The 22861-nt window shown below is 42.5% G+C and overlaps 1 protein-coding gene across 3 annotated transcripts in view; it reads left to right on the top strand.

Annotated features, from left to right (window-relative positions):
- The window catches only part of AP3D1 (adaptor related protein complex 3 subunit delta 1), a 49815-nt gene extending 27729 nt beyond the window's left edge, over positions 1–22086 (top strand). The window contains exons 13-34 of one of the 3 annotated variants that reach the window (XM_063290782.1): positions 509–654; positions 1650–1798; positions 2446–2676; positions 2830–3061; positions 3164–3309; positions 3564–3705; positions 4168–4239; positions 4388–4463; positions 5902–6101; positions 6858–6931; positions 7402–7425; positions 8479–8680; positions 10843–10905; positions 12418–12504; positions 12816–12953; positions 13250–13297; positions 13472–13661; positions 14414–14502; positions 15502–15587; positions 16756–16877; positions 18959–19038; positions 20275–22086. In XM_063290782.1, the coding sequence (XP_063146852.1) occupies positions 509–654; positions 1650–1798; positions 2446–2676; positions 2830–3061; positions 3164–3309; positions 3564–3705; positions 4168–4239; positions 4388–4463; positions 5902–6101; positions 6858–6931; positions 7402–7425; positions 8479–8680; positions 10843–10905; positions 12418–12504; positions 12816–12953; positions 13250–13297; positions 13472–13661; positions 14414–14502; positions 15502–15587; positions 16756–16877; positions 18959–19038; positions 20275–20370 (2693 nt within the window). In that variant the 3' untranslated portion in view covers positions 20371–22086. The remainder of the gene's footprint in view (positions 1–508; positions 655–1649; positions 1799–2445; positions 2677–2829; positions 3062–3163; positions 3310–3563; positions 3706–4167; positions 4240–4387; positions 4464–5901; positions 6102–6857; positions 6932–7401; positions 7426–8478; positions 8681–10842; positions 10906–12417; positions 12505–12815; positions 12954–13249; positions 13298–13471; positions 13662–14413; positions 14503–15501; positions 15588–16755; positions 16878–18958; positions 19039–20274) is intronic. The other 2 variants (XM_063290783.1, XM_063290784.1) reach the window with 2 other exon arrangements.
- The last annotated feature ends 775 nt before the right edge of the window (positions 22087–22861 follow it).

Raw genomic sequence — 22861 nt, 5'->3', positions numbered from 1 at the left:
GATCTGGAGGATACCATATATGAGAAAACTGCAGAATGGGAACTTTCTTTTTCTTTGTTGCTACCATTATACATGCAAAATGGTACTGTTTTAATACAATTTGATCTTGGAAAGATCATGATGGTGATGACGATGAAGAATCAGTTGCATGTGCCTGCCTAGTCCTGGCATCTCCAAGTAGTACTAGCAAGCAGTCCTGTCTGAAACAGTGGGGAGACCCTGCAGGTCTGAATAGAAAACATGGAACTAGTCAGACCAATAAGCTGATGTAAGAGAAATGCCTGTATTCCTTCTGCCTCTGTGGTAAATGCACTAGGTCCAACACACATGGACAAAGCTAGCTTTCTATATCAGAACAAAACCTTCAGACCAGTCCTGGAACTTGATCTGTTTACTGCCCTGTGTGTATGTTGTTCTTGCAGAAATGGAGAGGGCCCTTACAAGGAGTTTTTTGAACTGTGTTTTCTTTTGTGTGTGTGTGTGTGTGTGTTTTCTTTTTTTACACCAGTGAAGTATTTGGGATTGCTGGCAATGTCCAAAATCTTGAAAACACATCCTAAATCGGTACAGTCTCATAAAGATCTCATTCTCCAGTGTTTGGACGATAAGGATGAGTCCATTCGCCTCCGAGCCTTGGATCTTCTGTATGGAATGGTAGGTTTGCTACTTACTGTGCATCCTGGCTAATTTATTTTTCTAAATATTGCACTGTCTTCCTAGACCCTAGAGTGGGTTTAAGGCCATGATAATAATGAGATGGAAAAAATGAATCTAAGATAGCTTATTCATTTACTATTCTTTTTAAAACTAAGCAATTGTATCCCAAAACTACTTTCAAGGCAGGGGAGAACCTTTTTGTTGTTGATTCATTTAGTCGCTTCCGACTCTTCGTGACTTCATGGACCAGCCCACGCCAGAGCTTCCTGTCGGTTGTCAACACCCCCAGCTCCCCCAGGGACGAGTCCATCACCTCTAGAATATCATCCATCCATCTTGCCCTTGGTCGGCCCCTCTTCCTTTTGCCCTCCACTCTCCCTAGCATCAGCATCTTCTCCAGGGTGTCCTGTCTTCTCATTATGTGGCCAAAGTATTTCAGTTTTGCCTTTAATATCATTCCCTCAAGTGAGCAGTCTGGCTTTATTTCCTGGAGGATGGACTGGTTTGATCTTCTGGCAGTCCAAGGCACTCTCAGGATTTTCCTCCAACACCACAGTTCAAAAGCATCGATCTTCCTTCGCTCAGCCTTCCTTATGGTCCAGCTCTCGCAGCCATATGTTACTACGGGGAACACCATTGCTTTAACTATGTGGACCTTTGTTGTCAGTGTGATGTCTCTGCTCTTAACTATTTTATCGAGATTGGTCATTGCTCTTCTCCCAAGGATTAAGCGTCTTCTGATTTCCTGACTGCAGTCAGCATCTGCAGTAATCTTCGCACCTAGAAATACAAAGTCTTTCACTGCCTCTACATTTTCTCCCTCTATTTGCCAGTTATCAATCAAGCTGGTTGAGGTATCTGGTTTAGCTCACTGCTACATCTTACGTTTTCTGCCAAGCTGCATCAAAATAGACAGCTTCCCGTGTACTGTATAGAGACCAACATTTGGTAGTAGGGGCCTGAGTTTTTATTTGTTTTGGTCCTTGCTGCAGGTGTCCAAGAAGAACTTGATGGAAATCGTAAAGAAGCTGATGATCCACGTGGACAAAGCTGAAGGAACAACTTACAGAGATGAGCTGCTGACCAAAATCATTGATATATGTAGCCAGTCCAATTACCAATACATCACAAACTTTGAATGGTCAGTATTTACCACAATACTTAGTTCCTGTTTTATAGCCTCAGGAGGATCTCAGTGGTGTATATAATATTCACCTCCAAAGTAAAGTTTAAATCTTGCATAATACGGGTAGTCCTTGCGTAGCGTCCATTCATTCAGTGACCGTTCAAAGTTATCACAGCGCTAGACGAAGGGACTTATGACTGGTCCTTGAAACTCTGGCCATTGCAGTGCCCCCACAGTCACATGAACAAAATTCAGGCCCACCCACATTTACAACCGCCTTTTGGCCAGCCGCCTACTTGCTGCCACCAGCTGCCCCCATTGCCCAGCCCTGCCCGCTGTCACCACAGACCACTACTGTACTGGCCAGGGCCTTCTTTCACATTGGTGCAGCTGGGGCCTTCTCTCTCATGAGAGAGAGAGAAGGAAGGACCTAGCCGGCACGCAAAAGAAGAAGTAGCGCAATGCGAATATAAAAGCCAGATTTCTGCCAGAGAACTGTAAGCAAAAGGAGTGGGGCTAAGCAGCTACAAATGTCTTGAATTGTTGAAAACTGCAGTATGCATGAAGTTGTGTATGGAAATTGCCTGTAGGCCTCCTAATAACGATGGTCTCCCCTTGGTTTCTCTGCTTGCACGTTGGTACGCTCTTCTTACCCACCTCAGGTACATCAGCATCTTAGTAGAGCTGACGCGGCTGGAAGGTACAAGGCATGGCCACCTCATTGCTTCCCAGATGTTAGATGTGGCGATCCGAGTGAAGGCTATCCGCAAATTTGCTGTGTCACAGATGGCCATGCTTTTGGACAATGCTCACCTGCTGGCCAGCAATACACAGAGGAACGGAATCTGTGAGGTGCTGTACGCTGCGGCTTGGATATGCGGAGAGTTCTCAGAGTAAGTGCCTAGGGAGGGTTTGAAAAAGGAGGGTTTTCAAGAGGCCAAGTTCTCTCTTGCTGTCCCTGATGCCTGAAGCATCTCTTGTGACTCCCCTTTTCCTGTCCTGGAGGAGGGGGAAAGAAACTCCCTAGGCTCTCCTCTTCACTTCAGGCACCTTGAAGAACCCCACCAGACCCTTGAAGCCATGCTGCGGCCTAAAGTGACCACGCTTCCAGGCCACATCCAAGCCGTGTATGTCCAAAACATGGTGAAGCTTTATGCCTCAATCCTGCAGCAAAAGGAACAGGCTGGTGAGAAGGAAGTGGCCCAGGAGGCAACCCAAATGATGATTGACCGTCTGCCTCAATTTGTGCAGAGTGCGGATCTCGAAGTCCAGGAGAGGGTGAGAAAAATCTGAGGCTTTTTCTTTGCCGAATTGGCCTTTCAGCTTTGCATTTTGCTGGGTTTGGAGTGAAATGAAAGTTTTCTTCTCCTTGATCTTTAGGCTTCCTGCATCCTCCAGCTCATGAAGTACATCCAGAAGCTTCAGATCAAAGAGGTCCCTGTGGCTGAAGAAGTGACTGCCTTATTTGCTGGGGAGCTGAACCCTGTAGCACCTAAAGCTCAGAAGAAAGTTCCAGTTCCAGAAGGGTAAGATTCTCTGCTTTTCCCAGTAGGAGGGTGGTGGTGGTGGTGGTGGTGGTGATAATAGGTCTCAAATTATGTCGCATAAGTAGCCCGGGCCCATCCCACCTCCACAGAGCTTAGAAGAACCAGGAGGTGATACTTACGTGTATATGGGAGTGGGGTGCTCAGCAACCTCTGTTTTAACAACAGGATGAGGATTAAAAGATTGGCTGCAGTCTTCTCACATAACCTGAAACAGAGATTTGTTCATTTCATAGTTTGGATCTTGATGCTTGGATCAATGAGCCGCCTTCGGATAGTGACTCTGAAGATGAAAAACCAAGGACCATATTCCATGATGAAGAGCAAAGGCACTTAAAGCAACGGCAGCCCGAAATGGATGAGGAGGAGCTGGCCAGGGTAAGCTGGGTGAATGGGTATGGGCAGTTCTAGTGCGCATTAAACATCTGGAGACAGACTTCGAAGTTCGTTGCATTTTTTAAAAATGTCCAGAAGGTCCCCTGAGAACTTGGTTGTGTGATTGTCAGATTCTTGCAACATTTCTTGATTTTGCAAGATTTTAGTCATTTTTTACCCCCCCCCCTTTTTTTTTTTTTATCGGAGAATGTACAGTACTGTTGCATAAAATTGTGCCTGAAACAATTCCTGGCCCTTTGATTGAGGTATTGAAGCTGTCTGCCTGATTGTATCTTGTTCAATCCTTACCTGCTCTTTAACAGCGCAGCTGACTTTCTCTCTTGCCCTTGGATTGTTAGTCTTTATTCAGGTGGGATGGGGAGACACCTTTGAATTTCCTTTTATAAATGGAACCCAAGTGACCGTAATCCTACTTCTGAATATTTTTGTTTGCTTGTTTTAAAGCGCCGAGAAGTTAGGAAACAGGAGCAGGCAAACAATCCATTTTACATTAAAAGTTCTCCATCTCCACAAAAGGTAAGCAAGGCTTATTTGGGGGGATAAAAATAGTGGCTTCCTTGATACGTATATAACATTTGATTTTCTATTTAAGTATTTGCATGCATCTGTCAGACTGCTCTGTCTGTGCATTAGTACTAAATCCCTCTCCTTTTGTTTTCTTCAGAGGTACCAGGATAGCCCTGGTGTTGAGCACATACCCGTGGTTCAGATTGATCTCTCTGTTCCTTTAAAAGTTCCTGGTAAGAGAATTTTCTGGCTGATTTCAGCATCATTTGTTCATCATCCCTTCTATATTTATTGCTCATACTTGAAGGCCATTGTTTATGTAACCACCACCCAAAAGCGGGGAGATGTTAGGAGACTTGGAGAAGCAACTCGAGAGTGGCATTAGCTGCAATGGCAATACTGCCCTCCCAGCAGTCTAGCTGCTGCATTCTGGACCAGTTGCAGCTTCTGGGTCATCTCCAAAGTCTAGCCCAAATAGCGTGTATCACAGTCATCCAACTGCGTCGTGATCAAGGCACGAGTTGATGTTGCCAGGGCACCCTGATCTACACAGGGTTGCAACTCTCACACCAGTTGAACCTGGTCTCTATTGCTTTCTCATTAATAGTAGACTTTTTTAGAATATAGGGACGCGGTGGCGCTGCGGGTTAAACCGCTGAGCTGTCGATCGGAAGGTCGGCGGTTCGAAACCGCGCGGCGGGGTGAGCTCCCGTTGTTAATCCCAGCTCCTGCACACCAAGCAGTTCGAAAACATGCCAATGTGAGTAGATTAATTGGTACCGCTTCGGCGGGAAGGTAACGGCGTTCCGTGAGTCATGCTGGCCACGTGACCCGGAAGTGTCCTATGGACAACGCCGGCTCCAAGGCTTAGAAACGGAGATGAGCACCGCCCCCTAGAGTCGGACACGACTGGACTTTACGTCAAGGGAAACCTTTACCTTTTTACCTTAGAATATAGTTTGGTTAAAAAGCATTTAAATGTGAATAATAAAATGAATAAATAAAATACAGTAAACTGCTAATCTTAAAAACAGAACGCAACATAGAGACGAACAGTTAAATTTAAAACAGCAGTCCTTTTTAAGGACTGCAACATCTAACTATTTAGTTAAATCAGTCAATTTATGACATTCATATCCTGCTCTTCAGTCAGAAACCTCCTAAGCAGTTTTAAAAAATCAGTAGCGTGACAGTCCCCATCCAGAGCCTTAAAATCTAGAAGGTAACACATAACACGCAAGGAAAAGAGGATGAAGAGGAGGAGGAGAAAAATAGGCAAATTGGGATATTTACCAGTTATAATCTTTATCATGACCTCATTTAATGAAATATTTCAGAGAGCTTTCTGAAACGACTGCTGCTAGGTGACAGTTGAGAGATCTCAACTTCTTCTTAGTGTTACTTTATGTAATTATAAACATTGCAGGTGGAAATGACACTGTTAGATATTCTCCTCTCACACAGGATGATCAATGATGCATCTGCACATCATCTGTTAGCAAAGTTTTCAGTTTCTTCTGAATTGTCCCTTTTTCTTGGAATTTTAAGTCAGGTCATTTTTACAGCATCTTAATCGAGTAAAAGATTTCCCTTCCAAGCTACCCTTAGTTTAGTAGCCAGCCTCTGTGGAATCCCTTCTGGACCTACTTTTCTTCCTTCTGGCCTCGTTAGGCTTACCTGCCTCCGACCAATACGTGAAACTGGAAGAGGAGCGACGGCACCAGCAGAAGCTGGAGAAAGACAAGAAGAAAAAGAGGCAGAAGAAAGAAAAATGGGGCAAGAACCGTCGCCACAATTCCCTGCATACAGAGAGCGATGAGGATATTGCCCCTGCCCAGCATGTGGATATTATCACAGAAGAGATGCCAGAAGTAAGCGCTGCAGGGCTTTGAGCCTTCCTTTGCAGACCTCCACGAAGCCTGTCTGCTGAGATGCAGCGGATGCAGTTGGAACGGGGGTATAATATGGAGGGCATTTTGGTTCACGTCCTGCTCCATTGTGTGACCCTTAATCCAATTGCTAGGCCTCGGCTTGGTCCTGCGAATGTGGGCAGGGTTAGGGTTGACCGAAATACAGGATGGAGCATAATCTTAAGTAGGTACAATTACTCATTCTTCCTTTCTAGACCCCTTTTTTTCCTTCTTTCTCTCAGCCTCCCCAGGGAAGAAATATTTAGCCTTGCCACAGGTCCAAATTGATCACTGTTAGAGAGCTTTTGACTTAGGCCCAAGGTCATACAACATCAAGCTGTCCTGTTCTTGATATGTTTTACCAGGATATCATGGCTTGTGGATGTGGATGGATGTTTGTTTTTCAGCAGAATAGGCTCTCTTCCTGGCACACATGTCTCCTTGCCACCAAAGGTAGCGGTATTAGTACTCTGCCACACACCGAAGAATGAAACAAATGTGAACTGCAGTCAACAAATGTTGCTTTCATCAATGTTGCTTTCATCAGGGAAACTGCATGATCAAAGCGGGGAGTTATAGAAGTGGGGTTAATTGGTTTAGGACAACATAAACAGGATAAATCTAAAGCACCCTTGAGGAACAGGAATCGCACTCCTTTTTCTTTGAGAATTGATACCTGTTACATACTCATTGTCTGCCTCTTACGCCTTTATCTAGAATGCTCTGCCCAGTGATGAGGATGACAAGGATCCAAATGATCCCTACAAGGCACTGGATATTGATTTAGATAAGTAAGTACAGATCTTAGCTCTTGCACAACCCTCTAAAGTTCATGCCAAAATATAGTGCTTAGTTCTGTAGACTACAGAAAGAGGAATTCATTGAGCACTCATGGGTGTACTCACCTTAGGTTAAAGTAGACAGCCTAAGGACTTGGCTTTGATTCTTAGCTGCTGGTTTTACCAAAGAGTTTTTCCCAGAATTAGTTGTAGGGTGGCAGCTTGGATATTATCTTGGTACATCTGAGACCTGAACATGCAGGTGCATTAACCATTAGGCCCTTCCAAAGGGCAGGCTGCAGGCTTGGCTCTTCCTTGTGCCATTAGAGGAGGAATGGAGAAACCTGCAGCTTTCCAAATGTTGTTGGGATCTCTCAGAATTACTCCCTTTTGCCTTTGGATTATTTCCGTTCCCAGAAGTTGTTGTATCCTGTGGTCGTGTTGTTTTTCTTTTTGTCTGTCTGTCTGTCTCTCATACACAGTCTGATTTCAGGGAGTTCTGCCAGGTACGTTCCCTCTTTGACAGTGTGAAAGGTTAACTGCTTTTATTCAACACGGTAAAACACAACATGGCAAAGTTTCAGCTGTTTATGCAGAAAACATTTGCTTTAATTAAAATCTACACTCACGGCCCTAAATCTCTCTGTTTATGGTTTGGAATAAAATAACCAACGTATGATGATTGGTTGCACGGCCACTGAATCCTATCATCAGTCATGTTTAAGCCAAAGAATAGTGGCCTTGCTACTACATTTACAAATGTTCCCAAACTTGAGCAGAGATTTGAGAAATTATTATTGGATTGACAGATGTGTTGGGCTTTACAGTGTGCACTGTTCCTTTTCTTCTCCACCCACCCACCCACACACCCCCTGTAAAATGAGATTCAAGATTAAAGTTTTGTACCAAGAAGGAATCCTTTCCTTTTTCTAATTCTTTTTCCACTTAATAAAAGCTAATAAACTTTTTCAAAGAACTTCTGTACTTGTTATTAACAGAAGAAATTCTGACCATGAGGAAGCCAGGGGTGGGGGGAATGAATAAACAGCAATTCTGTTCTGCAAAAAGTTAAAAGTGAGCAAATAAAAAGTTTACTAGTATTTGCATTAGGGAGGAGATTTCCAAACTTTATGAATGTGACTAGAAAAATAATCAGAATGAAAGCTGTGTTTTTCTTTTTCAGGCCATACAACTCTAGATTTAAAATAATCTGAATTTTTAAGATGTTGTACTTTTTCATCTAGGAAAATTCTAGATGAAATTTTCTTGATCTTCACTTTCTGAAATTTATTCCAGTGCCCAAAAAAAGACTTGCTTGCTTTTATGTTCAAGAATAGAATAGAATAGAATTCTAACAATTTTGTTTGATAAATGTGACTCAGTTTCCTTTGATCCTCTTTGGATTGTATTGAACGCTGAACTTATATTTTGTCATATGTAGTGGAGCTAATTCACTTTGATATGCTGTGCTGATCCTGAACTGCTGCTGGAAGCCTGGATAGACATTTTGGTGAATTTCATTGAAGATCTTAACCCCCCCCCCACTTTTTTTTTTGAAGGCCTTTAACAGATAGTGAGACTCTTCCTGTGCAGAGGCACCGAAATGCCGATAACCTTAAATCTCCTCAAGAAACGCAAGCCCCCCCAGTTGAAAAGAAAAGCAAGAAGCTGAAAAAGAAGGAAAAGAAACACAAAGAGAAAGAGAGGGAGAAAGAAAAAAGAAAAGAGCGAGAAAGAAAAACAAATGAAGAAGACAAAAAGGTAATTTCTTGATTCTGCACACCATATTTTTTACAATAGTGGAAGTCCAATGAAGGTTTTTAAAAACTTCTAAATAGGCATGAGAGCCAGTCTGGTGTAGTGGTTAAGGTACCAAGCTAGAAACTGGGAGACTGTGAGTTCTAGTCCCACCTTAGGCACAAAGCTGGCTGGGTGACCTTGGGCCAGTCACTCTCTCTCAGCCCTGGGAAGCAGGCAATGGCAAACCACTTCTGAAAAACCTTGCCAAGAAAACTGTAGGGACTTGTCCAGGCAGTCTCCAAGAATCGTACACGATTGAATGGGTTAAAAAAAAAAAAGCATAGGTGCCCACAAGGAACAGTGGAATGTAGCCTATTTCAAGGATTCTGGCTTAATAAAAAATATTATATACTATTTATAATATTTATGCGTGAATTTATTATAAATATTTATAATGTAAATAATAAAGATGCCTCAAATATTTCTGAATAAAAATGTATATTTGCAGGTACAACCAGAATTCTAAATTGAAGTGACAAGTTTCTAGATGATTATCCTGGATTTTCATACAAGTTTCAGAGAAGTTGAGGGAAAGCACTAATAATTTAATAACTTGACCAATATTCCATCTCCACTGGGACACTGTGCTCAGGTTTGCCAGGATGTGAACTATCTTCCTAATTTGAGAACTTTAAAATAAGATAGCTGTCTTGGAGATGTGAGCTTGCTCCTTTGGCTTGTCAGAAATATGCGTAGAAGTAATAGGAAGAATGTACACTTTTGTGCTTTAAGACAGTAGTCTTACAGATTTCAGTCACAGCAACCCATGTATTGTGAGTGATAGACATTTGCATCATTGAACAAATGCTTGGGGTACTTAAGCTACTTCACATGCACACACCTAATTATATGTTCGTGGTTTTCAGGCTATGGCCTGTAGACCAGGTTAAAAAATTAGAAAACAGCCATTTGAATGCACTTAATAGCTCAGCAGTGTTTATAAAGTGATGGTAAGGTAGAGGAATATCTCCATATTATAACTGTGTGCATAAACGCATAACTTCATTTGACTGGCCTAGATTGGGAACATCTACCATGTTCTTCAGTACCATGACATTTTGAGATAAATGATTTTATGAAAGAAACAGAATTAGTCTGTAACACGATTGATTATGTGCCATCAAGTCAGTGTCAACTCTTAGTGACCACACAGATATTTTCTCTAGGATATCCTGTCCCCAACGTGGTTCTTCAGGTCTTCCAGCAATGCACCCATCGGCAATGTAATTGAGTCCATCCAATTTCCTGCTGTTTGTCCTCCTCTTCTCTTTCCTTCTACCTTTCCCAGCATTTTGGACTTCTACAGAAAGCTAGGTCTTTGTATAATGTGTCTGAAGTTTGATATTTTGAACCTGGTCATTTGTGCTCCAAATGAGAACTCCACGCTGATTTGTTCGATGATCCATTTGTTTGTTTTCTCGGCTGTCCACAGTATCCTCAGGAGTCTTCTCCAACACCAAAGTTCAAAAGCCTCAATGATCTTTCTGTTGTGCTGATTCAAAGTCCAATATTTGCTTCTATAGAGCGTCACATGGAACGCCATTGCCTGCACAGTTCTGATCTGGGTAGGAATAGACACATCCCGGCACCTGAATATCTTTTCCAAGGCCTTCATGGCTGCTTTACCGAGTGCTAGTCTGTGGCGTATTTCTTAACTGCTCGTCCCTTTACTGTCGACAGTTGATCCTAAAAGGCAGAAAACTATCCACCAGTTCAGTGTCTTCATTGCCAATTCTAAGGCTGGTTCCTCTACTTAGTCATTAGTTTGGTGGCCTTTATATTTATTCCTAGTCCATTTTTCACTGTGCTCCTTGACTTTCATTACTATAGCTTGCGGTTCATTTGCATATAACACAGTAGGTAACCATAAACTGTTAGATGTTGGCAACTGTTATGCCTGTAGTACAAGAATAGTCTTAAGGAATACCCAGGAAGCATAATGCTTGTTCCAAACTGGCCTACAGATCATGGTGGCTGAGTTCATATCTCTTGCTAAGCTTGAATCAAGCAAACCACATTATGCCCAGTGCAATGTGTGAGCCTTACAGAAGAGTATGTGCTTCCAGTGCTTGAAAATATCCTATAACAATTATCCCATAATACTTTTTGGTTGGCTGTTCCAGCCTCAAGATGTGGACCTGTGGCTTTCTGATACCCCACCACCTGTTGCTGCTGTGGAGGCAAAGGTTAGTCTCTCCTTTATAGAATGTGCAGCAGAACCTCTGAAAACTATTTCCTTCTCTAGAGGAGGAGATAGACATAAATATTGGCTGGGTTTTTGCTAGGGAAGAGAGGGGAGATCATCCAAAGAAAATCCAGGTAAACTGGTAAATTACTTTAATTAATTCGCTATGTCAGAGAAGGGTGACTCATAGCATCCTTTCCTTCCCTTGCTATCTTACGACCAAATTAGATGTGATGTTAAATTAATCTTTGCATTTAATGTACAGATCTGGGGGCTAAAAACAAAAAGAGCATCAGCAGTGGTGTTGAATTGATCATTATTACAACCTCAGAGGGGACAGAGGTCGTAATCTCTCCCTTCCCCCACCCCCACCCCCACCCCCAAACAAGTGCAACTTCAGAGGAAGTATTATCCCCTGCAGTTAAGGAAGAAGTGGTGACACGTTTATATTCCTTCTCCATACCTTCAGCTCCCACCCCAGGTGATGCTTTTGCATTTCCTAAAATGCAGAGGCGCATGTATCTGCTTTTTTTTCCTGCTGTTCATTTATTTTCTCCAAGACTCATTGCAAGTGAGAGAAATCCCTGCCCTTTGCATATGCTGATGACCTTTAACCTTCTTGGTTAACCAAAAAGGAAGGGAGATCGTAAGGCAGAGGATCTGTTTGTGGGCTCAAGGCTGGAGATGTGGGCAGTGATTACAAACCGAGAACCGTTGAGATATTCTTACAACTGGGACAGGCAACCCACAGGTTGTGTGTGTCTTATCAGTCCCTTTTTTTTACAGCCCACTGAGTCCCCCATGATTACACTACCGAACTTTGGAGACAAACCCCCAAATTATGGCAAGGTGGTTTTTATTTTATTTTATTTTATTTTATTTTATTTTATTTTATTATGTTTTATTTTATTTTATATTTTATATTTTATTTTATTCTTTATGTTTTGTTCTGTTCTGTTCTGTTTTGTTTTGTTTTGTTTTATTATTTTATTATTTTTTATTTTATTTTATTTTATTTTATTTTTTATGTTTTATTTTATGTTTTATTTTATTTTATGTTTTTATTTTATATTTTACAAAACTAAGCAATGAAATAATCTTAACACATCTATTTTACTCAAACTCCAGAAGGCAAAATGCAGAAAAGGATGTGAAAAATCTAGCCCTGCCTCTTTCAGCTATGTCATTTTCACACACCCCTGCAGTCTCTGGCTACAAAAAGGTAGCCTCTTCTGCCTTACAGCTCTGAGAGACTTTAGGATGTGCTTTGAGTGGACTTGGTGACCCCATGAAGGGAGAGCAAAAACGCTGGCACAGACTTTCAGTTGGTGGGCTCCTTTGTGTGTCCCATTCCAAGGGGATTGGGGAAGGAGGCTGACTGCACTAGGAGGACTTGGGCTAATGTGGAACAGGGATCATACTGGGGTGACTTGACCCACATGTTTTCTGGGATGTTCCCAGTTACAGTCTCTTAGACCAGGCTGGCTTTTATTATCCCAGTTTGTTTCTTTAGCAGAACCTGCCTGAAGTGAGTGTAGAACCAGCAGAACCTGAAGAAGCTAAGAAGGAGGAAGAACTTCAAGAAGAAGATGAAGGAAAGGTGAGTGGCTGAGAGAACTCCGCTTTTCTGTATTTTGCCTGGGAACTGAAGCTTCTTGGCCCGTCTCTGATAATGGCACCATGTGTCTTATCTCATCTGGAAATATTTTCAGCGTGATTTGAACCTGCTGTGATTTTTCAGCTGCCTTTGACCAACAGTATCTCAGGCAGAGGGCAAGGTTGGCTAGCATGAGCTTTTGCAGCCATTTCTGGTGGATACATGAGTTGTCCAAGACAAACAGCTTTTACTGGTTGGGCCAAGAGGGAGCTGAGGAACCAGAAAGCTGACTCATGATTTGTGGGGCCTTGTAGAAATCCAAGCATAAAAAGAAGAAGCATAAGAAGGAGGAAAAATCCAAGGAGAAGAAGCTTCCCAAGCACCGTGACCGAGGGGAGGAGCCACAGACAGAATCTGTGCAGAACGGAACGCTGGAGGAAGAGCCACTGCCGGTGAGAAATGGGCTGGTAGGGAGGGGTTGCAGTCATTCATTGCAGAAGACCCAGCTGCCATGGCATGGCTCTGCAGCAGCTTTGCCCAGCATTTAGTACTTTCCAGGCATGCTGGATACTAGTTCCCATCACCTGGTTTGAGGTTATTGGGACTGTAATCAACCATCACCTGGTTGTTAAATCTACTGCAGTGTAACCACAGAGCACTTCTTTGCTGTATAGGTAGCTTCCAAGTTGTACATTCTTTGCCTTCCCTTTTTGCTTGCCTTGACTCTTCCTCTTTTCCTCTTTTCCAGCCTATGTCAAGTTATAGCCTCCTTGCTGAAAATCCATACATTAAAATGGTGAGTAGTCTATGTGCTTTTCCAGTGTTTGGCTTCTCCTTCATTTCTCTGAACTATGATTGGGAGCCAGTATCTACTGTCCCTCACTCTTGTCTTCCACACCAGTTTTCAGCAGCACCAAGGAGCTCCTAAGGTTCTCTGTGTCCTCTCCCTTCCAATGATACTTTTTTGCAGACCTACGACATCCAGGGGAACCTCCAGAATGATGGCCAGGTTACTGTTTCTGTGATCTTTGAGAACAAGAGCAACAGTTTCCTGAAGAGCATGGAGCTGAACGTTTTGGACTCTCTGAACACTAAAATGCTGCGGCCGGAAGGATCCGCCATCCACGATGGGATACCTGTCCCTTTTCAGCTGCCTCCTGGTATGGTGTCTGCTTCCGGGCAGCAGAGAGTTCGGGTGAGGGTGGTGGGGTGGGAATGAGCTTTCCACAGATGTCTGGTTAAAAGAGTCTTGAAGGACAGGGCGTATCTCATTATGACTATGTATCGTGGCTGTGTCTGAGCCAAACTGTTGAAGTTTACCTTAAATTTCTAGAGGGGCACAGCCTTGCCTTGTTTGTGTTGCAGTTTATGGGACTATTTTTCAAAGGTGTGGATCCAGAACTGAACAGCTTCTTGCTGTTGCTGGCCATTGTCGTAAGCCCAAATAAGCCCCAAAAGATGTTGGATGTCAGATCATATTATCATATACTATCACATACTATCTTTATGAGGGTATTTCTGAGGACCAGAGTATGGCCCTGTTGGCAAAACCTGGGAATGGTGGTTTTAATTTGGTCCCATTGGGCAGAGGATTTTCTAAAGGAAATAACTTTCCGAGGTAAGGTGGGTAATGACAGAAGTGCATTTGCCCTGTAGTGGTAGTCTTCTCTAGCATTTCCCTATCCTGCCTTTAGTACATAATGCTGATTGATTGATTTTGCTTATTGTTAAACCATTAATGCTTTGTACTCTTTGGTGGAGAAAATGGTTAAATATTTTAAATAAATCTGAGTGTGAGAGATAAGGTTTTAAAATCAATATAATCCTCACTTTGGCAAGGGGGGGGGTCTATATCAATCTAAGTAAATCCTGTTATCCCGTTCTAAATTTTCCTGTCTTTTCCCAAATTTAGGCGTCTCAAATGAAGCCCAGTTTGTCTTCACCCTGCAGAGTATTGCCATGGCGCAGAAACTAAAAGGGACCTTGTCATTTATAGTCAAAGTAAGAGCCTGCCATCCCTTGCCAGTGTGTGTAGTTCATTACTGGGAAAATATTAAATAGGAGATAATAATAATCAGGTTTTTATTTCTCAAAGAGATAAAGCTCACTGGTTCGCTTGAGTGAATTGTTTTTTCATCCTGGCATAATCCTTCTAGAGTAGCTGTAATACTCAGCTCATGACATCTTTGTCTTGTTGCCAAATATAGTTTTAATCATGCTTTTCCAACAAACATAACCTTCAAAAGTAGCTCACATCCATTGAGCAAAAGGCCCAATCCAAAGAAACTAGTGCAAGACCCAGTGACCCATTGGTTAGTATATTTTTCTAAAGTTGGGCCTATCCTAAATGTCTTCTGCTTAGGGTTTTGCTTGGATAAAGGTGAGGTGACACCCCATAGGGCTTTGTTTCTCCAGTCAGTGGCAGAAGCCAGAGTGTCCATGTCCTTACTACAACTCTCGGGCAATGGGTAGCTGGACAGAGATCTTCCTCTCAAGGAACAAGCTCCTTGCAGCTACTCCTTGAGGCTTCCCCCTATCGTAGCACCTTTCCCAGAAGAGTTGAAGTATGGTCCCCAAATGATCATTCTTCTTCTAGGCCAGTGTTTTTCCAGCTTGGCAACTTTAAGAGGTGTGGACCTCAGCTCCCAGAATTCCCAAGCCAGCATGCTGGCTGGGGAATTCTGGGAGCTGAAGTCCACACATTGCCAAGTTGGAAAAACACTGCTCTAGGCAGTGATGGAGAATGGAGTTGGCTTTCCCTTACTGTATATGAGGGGAGAACTGAATCCATGCATTTAGTCGTATCAAAGAATAAAACGTCTAGTTCTATTTGGAATTACGGTGTATTTTAAAGGCCCATGCAAGCCTTCTGACTCCTTCCCCTTCCCCGTATCTGTTCAGGCTGATGTTCTTTTCGGAAAGTTTAACCTAAGTCTCATCCACTTGTTGGACAACTGTTTTTGGTCCTGTGGTTCACCTCCATTTGTCATTGTGCTGCAGGATGATGAAGGCTCAACCCATGAAAAGTTAGACTTCAAGCTGTACTTCAGTTGCGCCTCTTACCTTATTACGACACCCTGTTACAGGTAGGGTTACTTCCTGAAGAAAACAACTTGTTCTTCACTCGTTGAAAGATACATTTACTGGTGCTGTTACTTACAGGTCAGCATTATTATTCTTGCAATGCTGTTGGTGTGACCTGATGAACTTGCAGCCAAAAACTTAACTACAGTGAAAATGTAAGAAGAATCAATGCACCAGGTTGAGGAAGAATATGATGTTACTTCAGTTACACACACTTGAGCTTAATTACAGGTCCATAGTATCATTCCTATGGGTAGCAGAGCATTTGTCCCAGCCAGAAATGGCCCCTGTGCAAGACTTGCACAGAAAAATGCTGAAATTTGTAAAACTTGCAAAAGCTCATGTTCTCACTCAGGATTTCAGGATGAAGTTGCTAAAATCTCATAAACTGCAGTGGTCTAGCAAGATTTAGATAAATTTAGGGGAAGAGTAACTAGTACCTGGCCCATTAATGGTAAGTAGGAGATTGTGTCAGTGTTTTCAGGGTCATTGTGGGTTTTGCAGAAGGTTTTGAAGAAAAAGCAGCATCATGCATGCATGCTGGGAGATGTCCAAGTATGCAAGGTAGAATCTTTGAGGAAATCTTGAGAGAGCTGAAGTGGTATGAAGAGAGCATAAAGAAAGTGTTTCCCTTCATAGCATCCATCCTTGAGTATTTAATTGTACCTGTGAGAACACCTCACTGGGGAAATTAATGGAAATAGTTGGTTTTTGCATTAAAATTAACACACATGCAGAATTCAGCACAGTATAATGTAATTAGAAAAAGATAGGATGAATGCTGTTGAGCAGTGGGTTATTCAGATGTAAAGGATAAATTATTGTAGCAATTTCATGACATCTCGTATTACTCACAACAGCATGCCTGTAGATGAATAAACGGAGATAGCTGCCTGGAGGGTTTTGTTGACGATCAAATAATAAAGCCCTTCATATTATTCCTTGGATCTGCCTTTTTCTGATGTTTGTCTAAAGAACACACTGAGCAGATGACTAGTGGAGACCGCACCCCTGAAGATTACAGAAAGTAAAAATGGACTGAAATTGGGAGAGGGTTTGAAATCCCCTCTAAGGCAGTACCAGACAGGTTAAGATAGAAGTTAGCCATTCTCTATTTTCCAACTTTCTCTACTGCTCATCTAAGCTATTTCCTCTTTGTGTTTTCCACAGTGATGCTTTTGCCAAGCTGTTGGAGTTGGGGGACTTGCATGCCAGCTCAATTAAAGTTGATGGCATCTCCATTCCTTTCCATCACCTCCTGGCAAAAATTTGCTTCCATCATCATTTCTCTGGTGAGTTCCTGCTAAAAAGACTCCTTACTCCTAAGGTTTCACGTGTACTGGCTTACAGCTCTGCTGTTGGGCAAAAATTTGCCCGCTGCAGAGTGACCAAAAGATTGGTGAACCGTCACTTACTGGAGTTCTTCAGCCAGCCATGGTTGGTCTTTAGCCCTAGTTTCTTAACACTGAACAGGGGGTAACCTACCAATCTTCCCAGCCTGACAGCCTCCACATTTGTTGGGACTGTAACTTCCAGAGTTTCCCAGTTCTAGGTTCTGGAGGTTGCATCCCAGTATATCTGGAGGATGTTAGGCTGTGAAAGACTGGCTTTTTTGCAAAATCCACCCCAGCTAGGATTCAGAAGATGGTTGGGTACAAGAGTCTGCTGCCCCTGAGAGCAGACCCTAAATTCCAAAACTGTATGCCATAATTAAATGCTGATACCTGTTAGTATGCCACAGCGTTTGTTTGCTGCAACAAATGTAGCTGCTTCTCTGGATGTTAATTTTTTCTAATTCTTCTTGTTTGCTCCCTTTCTCTTAAAATCAGTGCCTCAATATAATTTCTGGGTTTATTCATTTATAATGCAGCAGTCACTCTTCCATCTCCCATATTGAATGTGTTATATGTGTGTAAAGCAGGTATTCTAAGAGAAGTAAACCAAAAATGTGAAATCAAGCATTTTGTAAAAGCTGTTTGAAAGGAAAATTGTTCTTGCTAATTGGTTACTCCCCCTCCAGAGTAGCTGAATGATAGAGTATATGTTTTGCTTGCAGAATATCCCTGGTTAATACATTAAATATCAGGAAGATGCAAGCTTTTCCATGCCTTTGATGCTGCAAAATTGCTACCATTTGACAGTAGGCAATATTCAGCTAGATTGTCTGAGGTCATCTCCTGTTTTGGATGCAGGATTGTCTATTACAGTGTTTCTCAACCTCAGCAGTTTTAAGATGTGTGGGTTTGAATTCTGCATGCTGGCTGGGGAATTCTGGGAGTTGAAGTCCACACATCTTAAAGTTGCTGAGGTTGAGAAACATTGATTTATTATATAGTAAATACATTCTGCTGAGGGTGTAAGAAAGTCAGCTTTTCCTAACCTGATGCCTCCAAATGGCAGTGAAAGTTCTTATCTTGGGAATGATAGGGTTATTGGAACAAAAGAGGCACCCTGTTTTCCTTGGCACACTAATGAGTCACCCTTCAGGGCAAATTTCTTCTGCGGGCTGGCTGTGGTAATGATGATTGCAATTCGTATACTGCCCTTTGTCACAAAAGTTTTCCTAGGGCAAGTTACACAACAGTTTACAATCATAATCCAGAGTGCAAACAATACTTTATCATCAGAAAAAGTAAAATAGCAAGAATAAAGTTAATTCTAGAAATTCCATGGAAGCTTAATGGAGTAGCTGAAAAGACAATTTCTGAGCAGCCAAGAAGAATCTGCTCCTCTCAACTAGGAATTCCTTAGAGAGGTATCTTGAGATTTTAAAAAGGGCATTAAAACTATGCAAGCTTGCAGGAAGCTTCCTATTGTAACATTGTGCGAGTTGCTGCTCTGGTTTGGTCTCATTACTAGGAGGAGAAATGTAATTTCTAGTGCTTCTCAAATACTTCCCATGAGAAAACTACTAATTCTATAAGGCTTCTGTGAGGCCAAAAGTATCTACTTAGAGGAGATGCCTGGTTATATCTGATTGTGCTGATCATCTCATTCCAACTATTTGCTGGAGCTAAGTCATTTTGCTGCATCTGCATCAACGTGATGTTGTCAAGATCCAGGGCTGCACAAGAATGATGTGCCCTAGAAAAAATTGTTTCTTTCTTTCCTGAGCAATGGAAGTGGAAAGCAGACACTGAAAGGAGAGAGGAAGAAATCCCAAGCATCAGTAAAAATGGTCAGATAAACACGATTATTGGCACTCGGGGTTCCTCCTCCTTTCCCATGTTTGCCACTTTTTCTGCCTGAGTGACTGGCCACTGGCCTACCTAGATCAGTGGCTCATGCAGATATGCACTCCTTAAAGGTGTAAAAATAAGCCTTGTTTGGGCAAGGGATGGAAGCCCTTAAACCACTTCCTTTTTTCTTTCAGTTGTTGAACGTATGGGGGCCTGTGCATCCATGTATAGCCGTTCTATCCAGGGCCATCATGTCTGCCTACTGGTGAAAAAGGTGAATCCAAAAACAAAGTGCAAAGCACAAAATTGCACAACCAGTGCATTGTGATAGCATTAGCATACATATATAATCAGTCAGCTACGAATGCTGAAGCACAGTAGGTCTCTGTTGCGTTGTGCATATGATGCATTGCAGAAACTTTTTTAAACCAGATATTTTAATCACAGGTATTCAGTGGCAGGTGGTGACTTTTCTTATCTGTAGATTTTTCCCTTCCTCGGTAAAATTAAAATATACAGGTAGTCCTCACTTAATGACCCTAATTTGGACCGGCAACTCTGTTGCTAAGCGGCAGAGAAAATCATATGACCATGCCAATTTACGATGGCAATCCTGGCACTTCTGGTTGTGTTAAGCAAATCCCGCACGGTTGTTAAGTAAAACAGGTGACTGCAACTTGCAATGTCCCAGCAGCTTTCCTACTGACTTTGCTTGTCGGAAGCCAGCTGTGAAGTCGCAAGGGGTGATTACGTGACCACAGGACACTGCAACCGTTGTAAATGCGCACTGGTTGCCAAGTGCCCGGATTGCGATCATGTGATTCTAGGGATGCTGTGATGGCCGCAACTTCAAGGACCAGCTGTAAGTCCATATTTTGCAGCACCGTCATAACTTCAGACGGTTGCTAAACAAATGCTCATTAAACAAGGACTTCCTGTACATGTAATAATATCCTTGGTTAGAATATCAGGATTTGATAATATATCAGTTATAGTACTTAATGCAAAGGAAATTGTTTTAAGTTTTTGAAATTGACCCAGTCGGTGTTGCTTTTGTAATTACTCGTTATTTGCAATAATATTTACATTCATCTACTTCTTTGAACACACCATTTATGGAAAGCAAAGAGATTGCCATCAGGTGACAGCTAGTGGCATACGCCGTGTTGTATGTTGGTCAACTTCCAGACAGTGGACTTGCTTTTTAAAGAGAGCGAGGTAATCTCGGGCGTTCAGCGTCTCTCACTCTGGCCCACTATTAAATCCATGACGTGGATCACCCTCCCTTCAGCAGGGGAGAAGGGAAGTCGCTTCCAGAATTCCTACCGGACAGAGGTAAAGCTTGACAGTAAGAGTAGGAGAAAAGAACAAGCCTGACTCAGTTTCTAGGCAGATGAGAGGAAAGATGACGACTCTGGATAGGGAAGATCCAAGAATCACGCTATCTGCGTCTAGAATATCTGTTGTTGTCTTTTTTCTCCCCCCCCCCCATCCCCAAATCCTTTGGTAGGGAGAAAACTCGGTGTCCATTGATGGAAAATGCGATGATTCCACCTTATTGGGAAACCTGCTGTCAGAACTCAAAGAGACCCTGTCAAAATGCTGAGTGCTCTTAGAAGCAGGCGCAGTCCCTTGTCCTTCCGGCCCTCCACAAGAGCAGCACCCTGAGGCCCACAGACTGAAACCAGTGGAGCATTCAACTTCTCTCCTTCTGTGCGCATGTTTGGTCTCCCAGGGCATGTGTTTTCCGTTTCCTCTCCATTCTGGGTTGTGGTGTCTGTTTTTTCTTTTTAATTTTGTTGCGGTTTACACAACGGTAAATGTTGCGGTCTGACCACCTTTGGAGTTAACCATTTCCATAGCAAAGAGATCCCTGTCTGTACTGGCATCCTGGCAGGGAGAATGGGAGAAAGGAGTTGCAGAATCCATACTGGAAACCTTTCGGCAACAGCGCCGAACTTGCAGGACTCACTCTGGTGTGTGAGCAGATCGATTCCATTTCTCATTTTAAACTGCCTGCGCTGAAGGAGGAAAAGGTCAGAATGTGTCTCCTCTGCAACCGGTTGGGATGTGTCTTCCCTCCTTCCCTGAGGCTGTTCCAGAGCACTTCCTGCTGCCCCAGGCTGGGACTGGTCAATCCTCTCCCATCTGGATAGATTCCCACAGGAATGTGTAACGTCCAGTGCAGTATCACATTCCTGGAATTACAAAAGGTAGCCTTATTGGGAGTCCAACGTCTCTGTGGGTTCGGGGGTTCTGTGATTATTTTCTTTCTTCTGTGTTTGGCTCTACCCTGGAGTTGCTCAACCTATCTGCCACGCCCAGCTTTTACAAAGCCTACTCTTAAGCAGATGGGCACAAACCCGGTGACAGCTTGTTTCTGAAAGTATCCTCAGACTATAGCTGCAGCCGGTGGTTGGTTGGTTGGTTGGTTGGTTTCTCTTTCTTTCTTTCTTTCTTTCTTTCTTTCTTTCTTTCTTTCTTTCTTTCTTTCTTTCTTTCTTTTTTGCAAACTTTTCTTTTTCCCCTCTGCAAGATTGGAAGACATTAGTGATTATCGATTACAAATTGGGTGGAACACCTTGAATGCTGTTAAAAGGTAATGAGAAATTGCTCCACAACAGCCCTTAACTATTTTTTTAAAAATTCCCCCAGAATAAAACTTTACTATTGGACATTCCAAACACTGACATTTAGAATCCTGAACGTGGGGGTCGGGGGGTGGAGAGGATGGAACAAACAGAACCCTTTGGTCTCTGGCTTGCTTTAGGTCCTCTGTGTTTCAAGATATTTGGTGCCTCAATATTCTTCTGTGTGGTCAGGGGTCTTTTTTTAATATCAGTAATTATGTCTGTTGGGAGCAGAGCTGCAAGATTTACCGAGAATAATTTAGCATCTCTCCCAATATTGCAGCAAATGTTGGTGAAGCAGTTATTGAAAGGAGTGAGGCGGGGGGGGTGTTATTCGTTGACTTTTTGTGGATTAGTGCAGATTTTGTTTTGGGGGGGGAAAGCTGCGCATATTCAAAACTGTCTTAAAGGGCAAATGCTCCTTGGAGTTAGTGGATTTTAAATATATATATATATCTCTATATATATATTCCTGGATGAAAACTTGTCACTTTAGCATGTAGAGTCTGTTCTCTTACAGAACCCTGTGCAGTGATTCTAAAACCTTCTGAAAATTGTACAATATGTTATGTTTAAAAAAAAACTTATTTACTATCGACATTCCCCCACAAAACACATACCACAAAGCTGCTGTAAGAATTTTTTGTGTCAAGACGATCGAATAAAATTTCAAAACTTACAGAATTTGAAAATCTTTTGAATTGTGCCTGAATACTTAATAGAGAGTGCAGAATGTCTTAGGGTATTCATTCCCTTTTACCACTTGGTACAAATTGTCTCCTAGCCCTTAACAATGGGTAGTCTTTAACAGCTGAACTGATAACCAGGAATTGTAGGGGGCTGATATCCAGATTTTAATTTAAAGGAGTTTTAATCATGATTCATTTCAGTGCAGATGGTAAGATCGTGAATACAGGTAGTGTCCTAACAGTCAGGAATCACGCTGAGACGAGGAATAGGTCTCTAGTGTTTATTACTGCTACATAAGACAGAAAATCCTAACAAACTGAAGAAGTGTGGGAAAAACCCAGACAGATAAACCCCAAAAGTTAAGGCGGGTCTGATCTTGTCTCTTTGAATGGCTGCTTAATTCCTCAGTACTACGCATGCGTTTTCCCCCCTGGATAAAGGCCCCCTCCTGCTCGCCATCAGTACTCATGACAGGTAGTCCTCACTTAACAACCATTTGTTTAGTGATGGTTTGGACTTACGACAGTGCTGAAAAGCTTACAACCAGTCCTCACACTTATGACCCTTGCAGTGTCCCCACAGTCACATGATCACAATTTGGGCACTTGGCAACCAGTTCGCGTTTATGACCATCACAGTGTCCCATGGTCACATGATCACCATTTTCAACCTTCCTGGTCAGTTTCTGGCAACAAAATCAACAGGGAACCACATGATTCACTTAACGACCACATGGTTCACTTAATGCCCACCATGCTTTGCTTAACGACTGCCACA

This window comes from Candoia aspera, chromosome 1 (genome assembly GCF_035149785.1).
Source record: "Candoia aspera isolate rCanAsp1 chromosome 1, rCanAsp1.hap2, whole genome shotgun sequence".
Taxonomy (NCBI): Eukaryota; Metazoa; Chordata; class Lepidosauria; order Squamata; family Boidae; genus Candoia; species Candoia aspera.
This window is presented reverse-complemented; position numbering and strand designations above follow the sequence as displayed.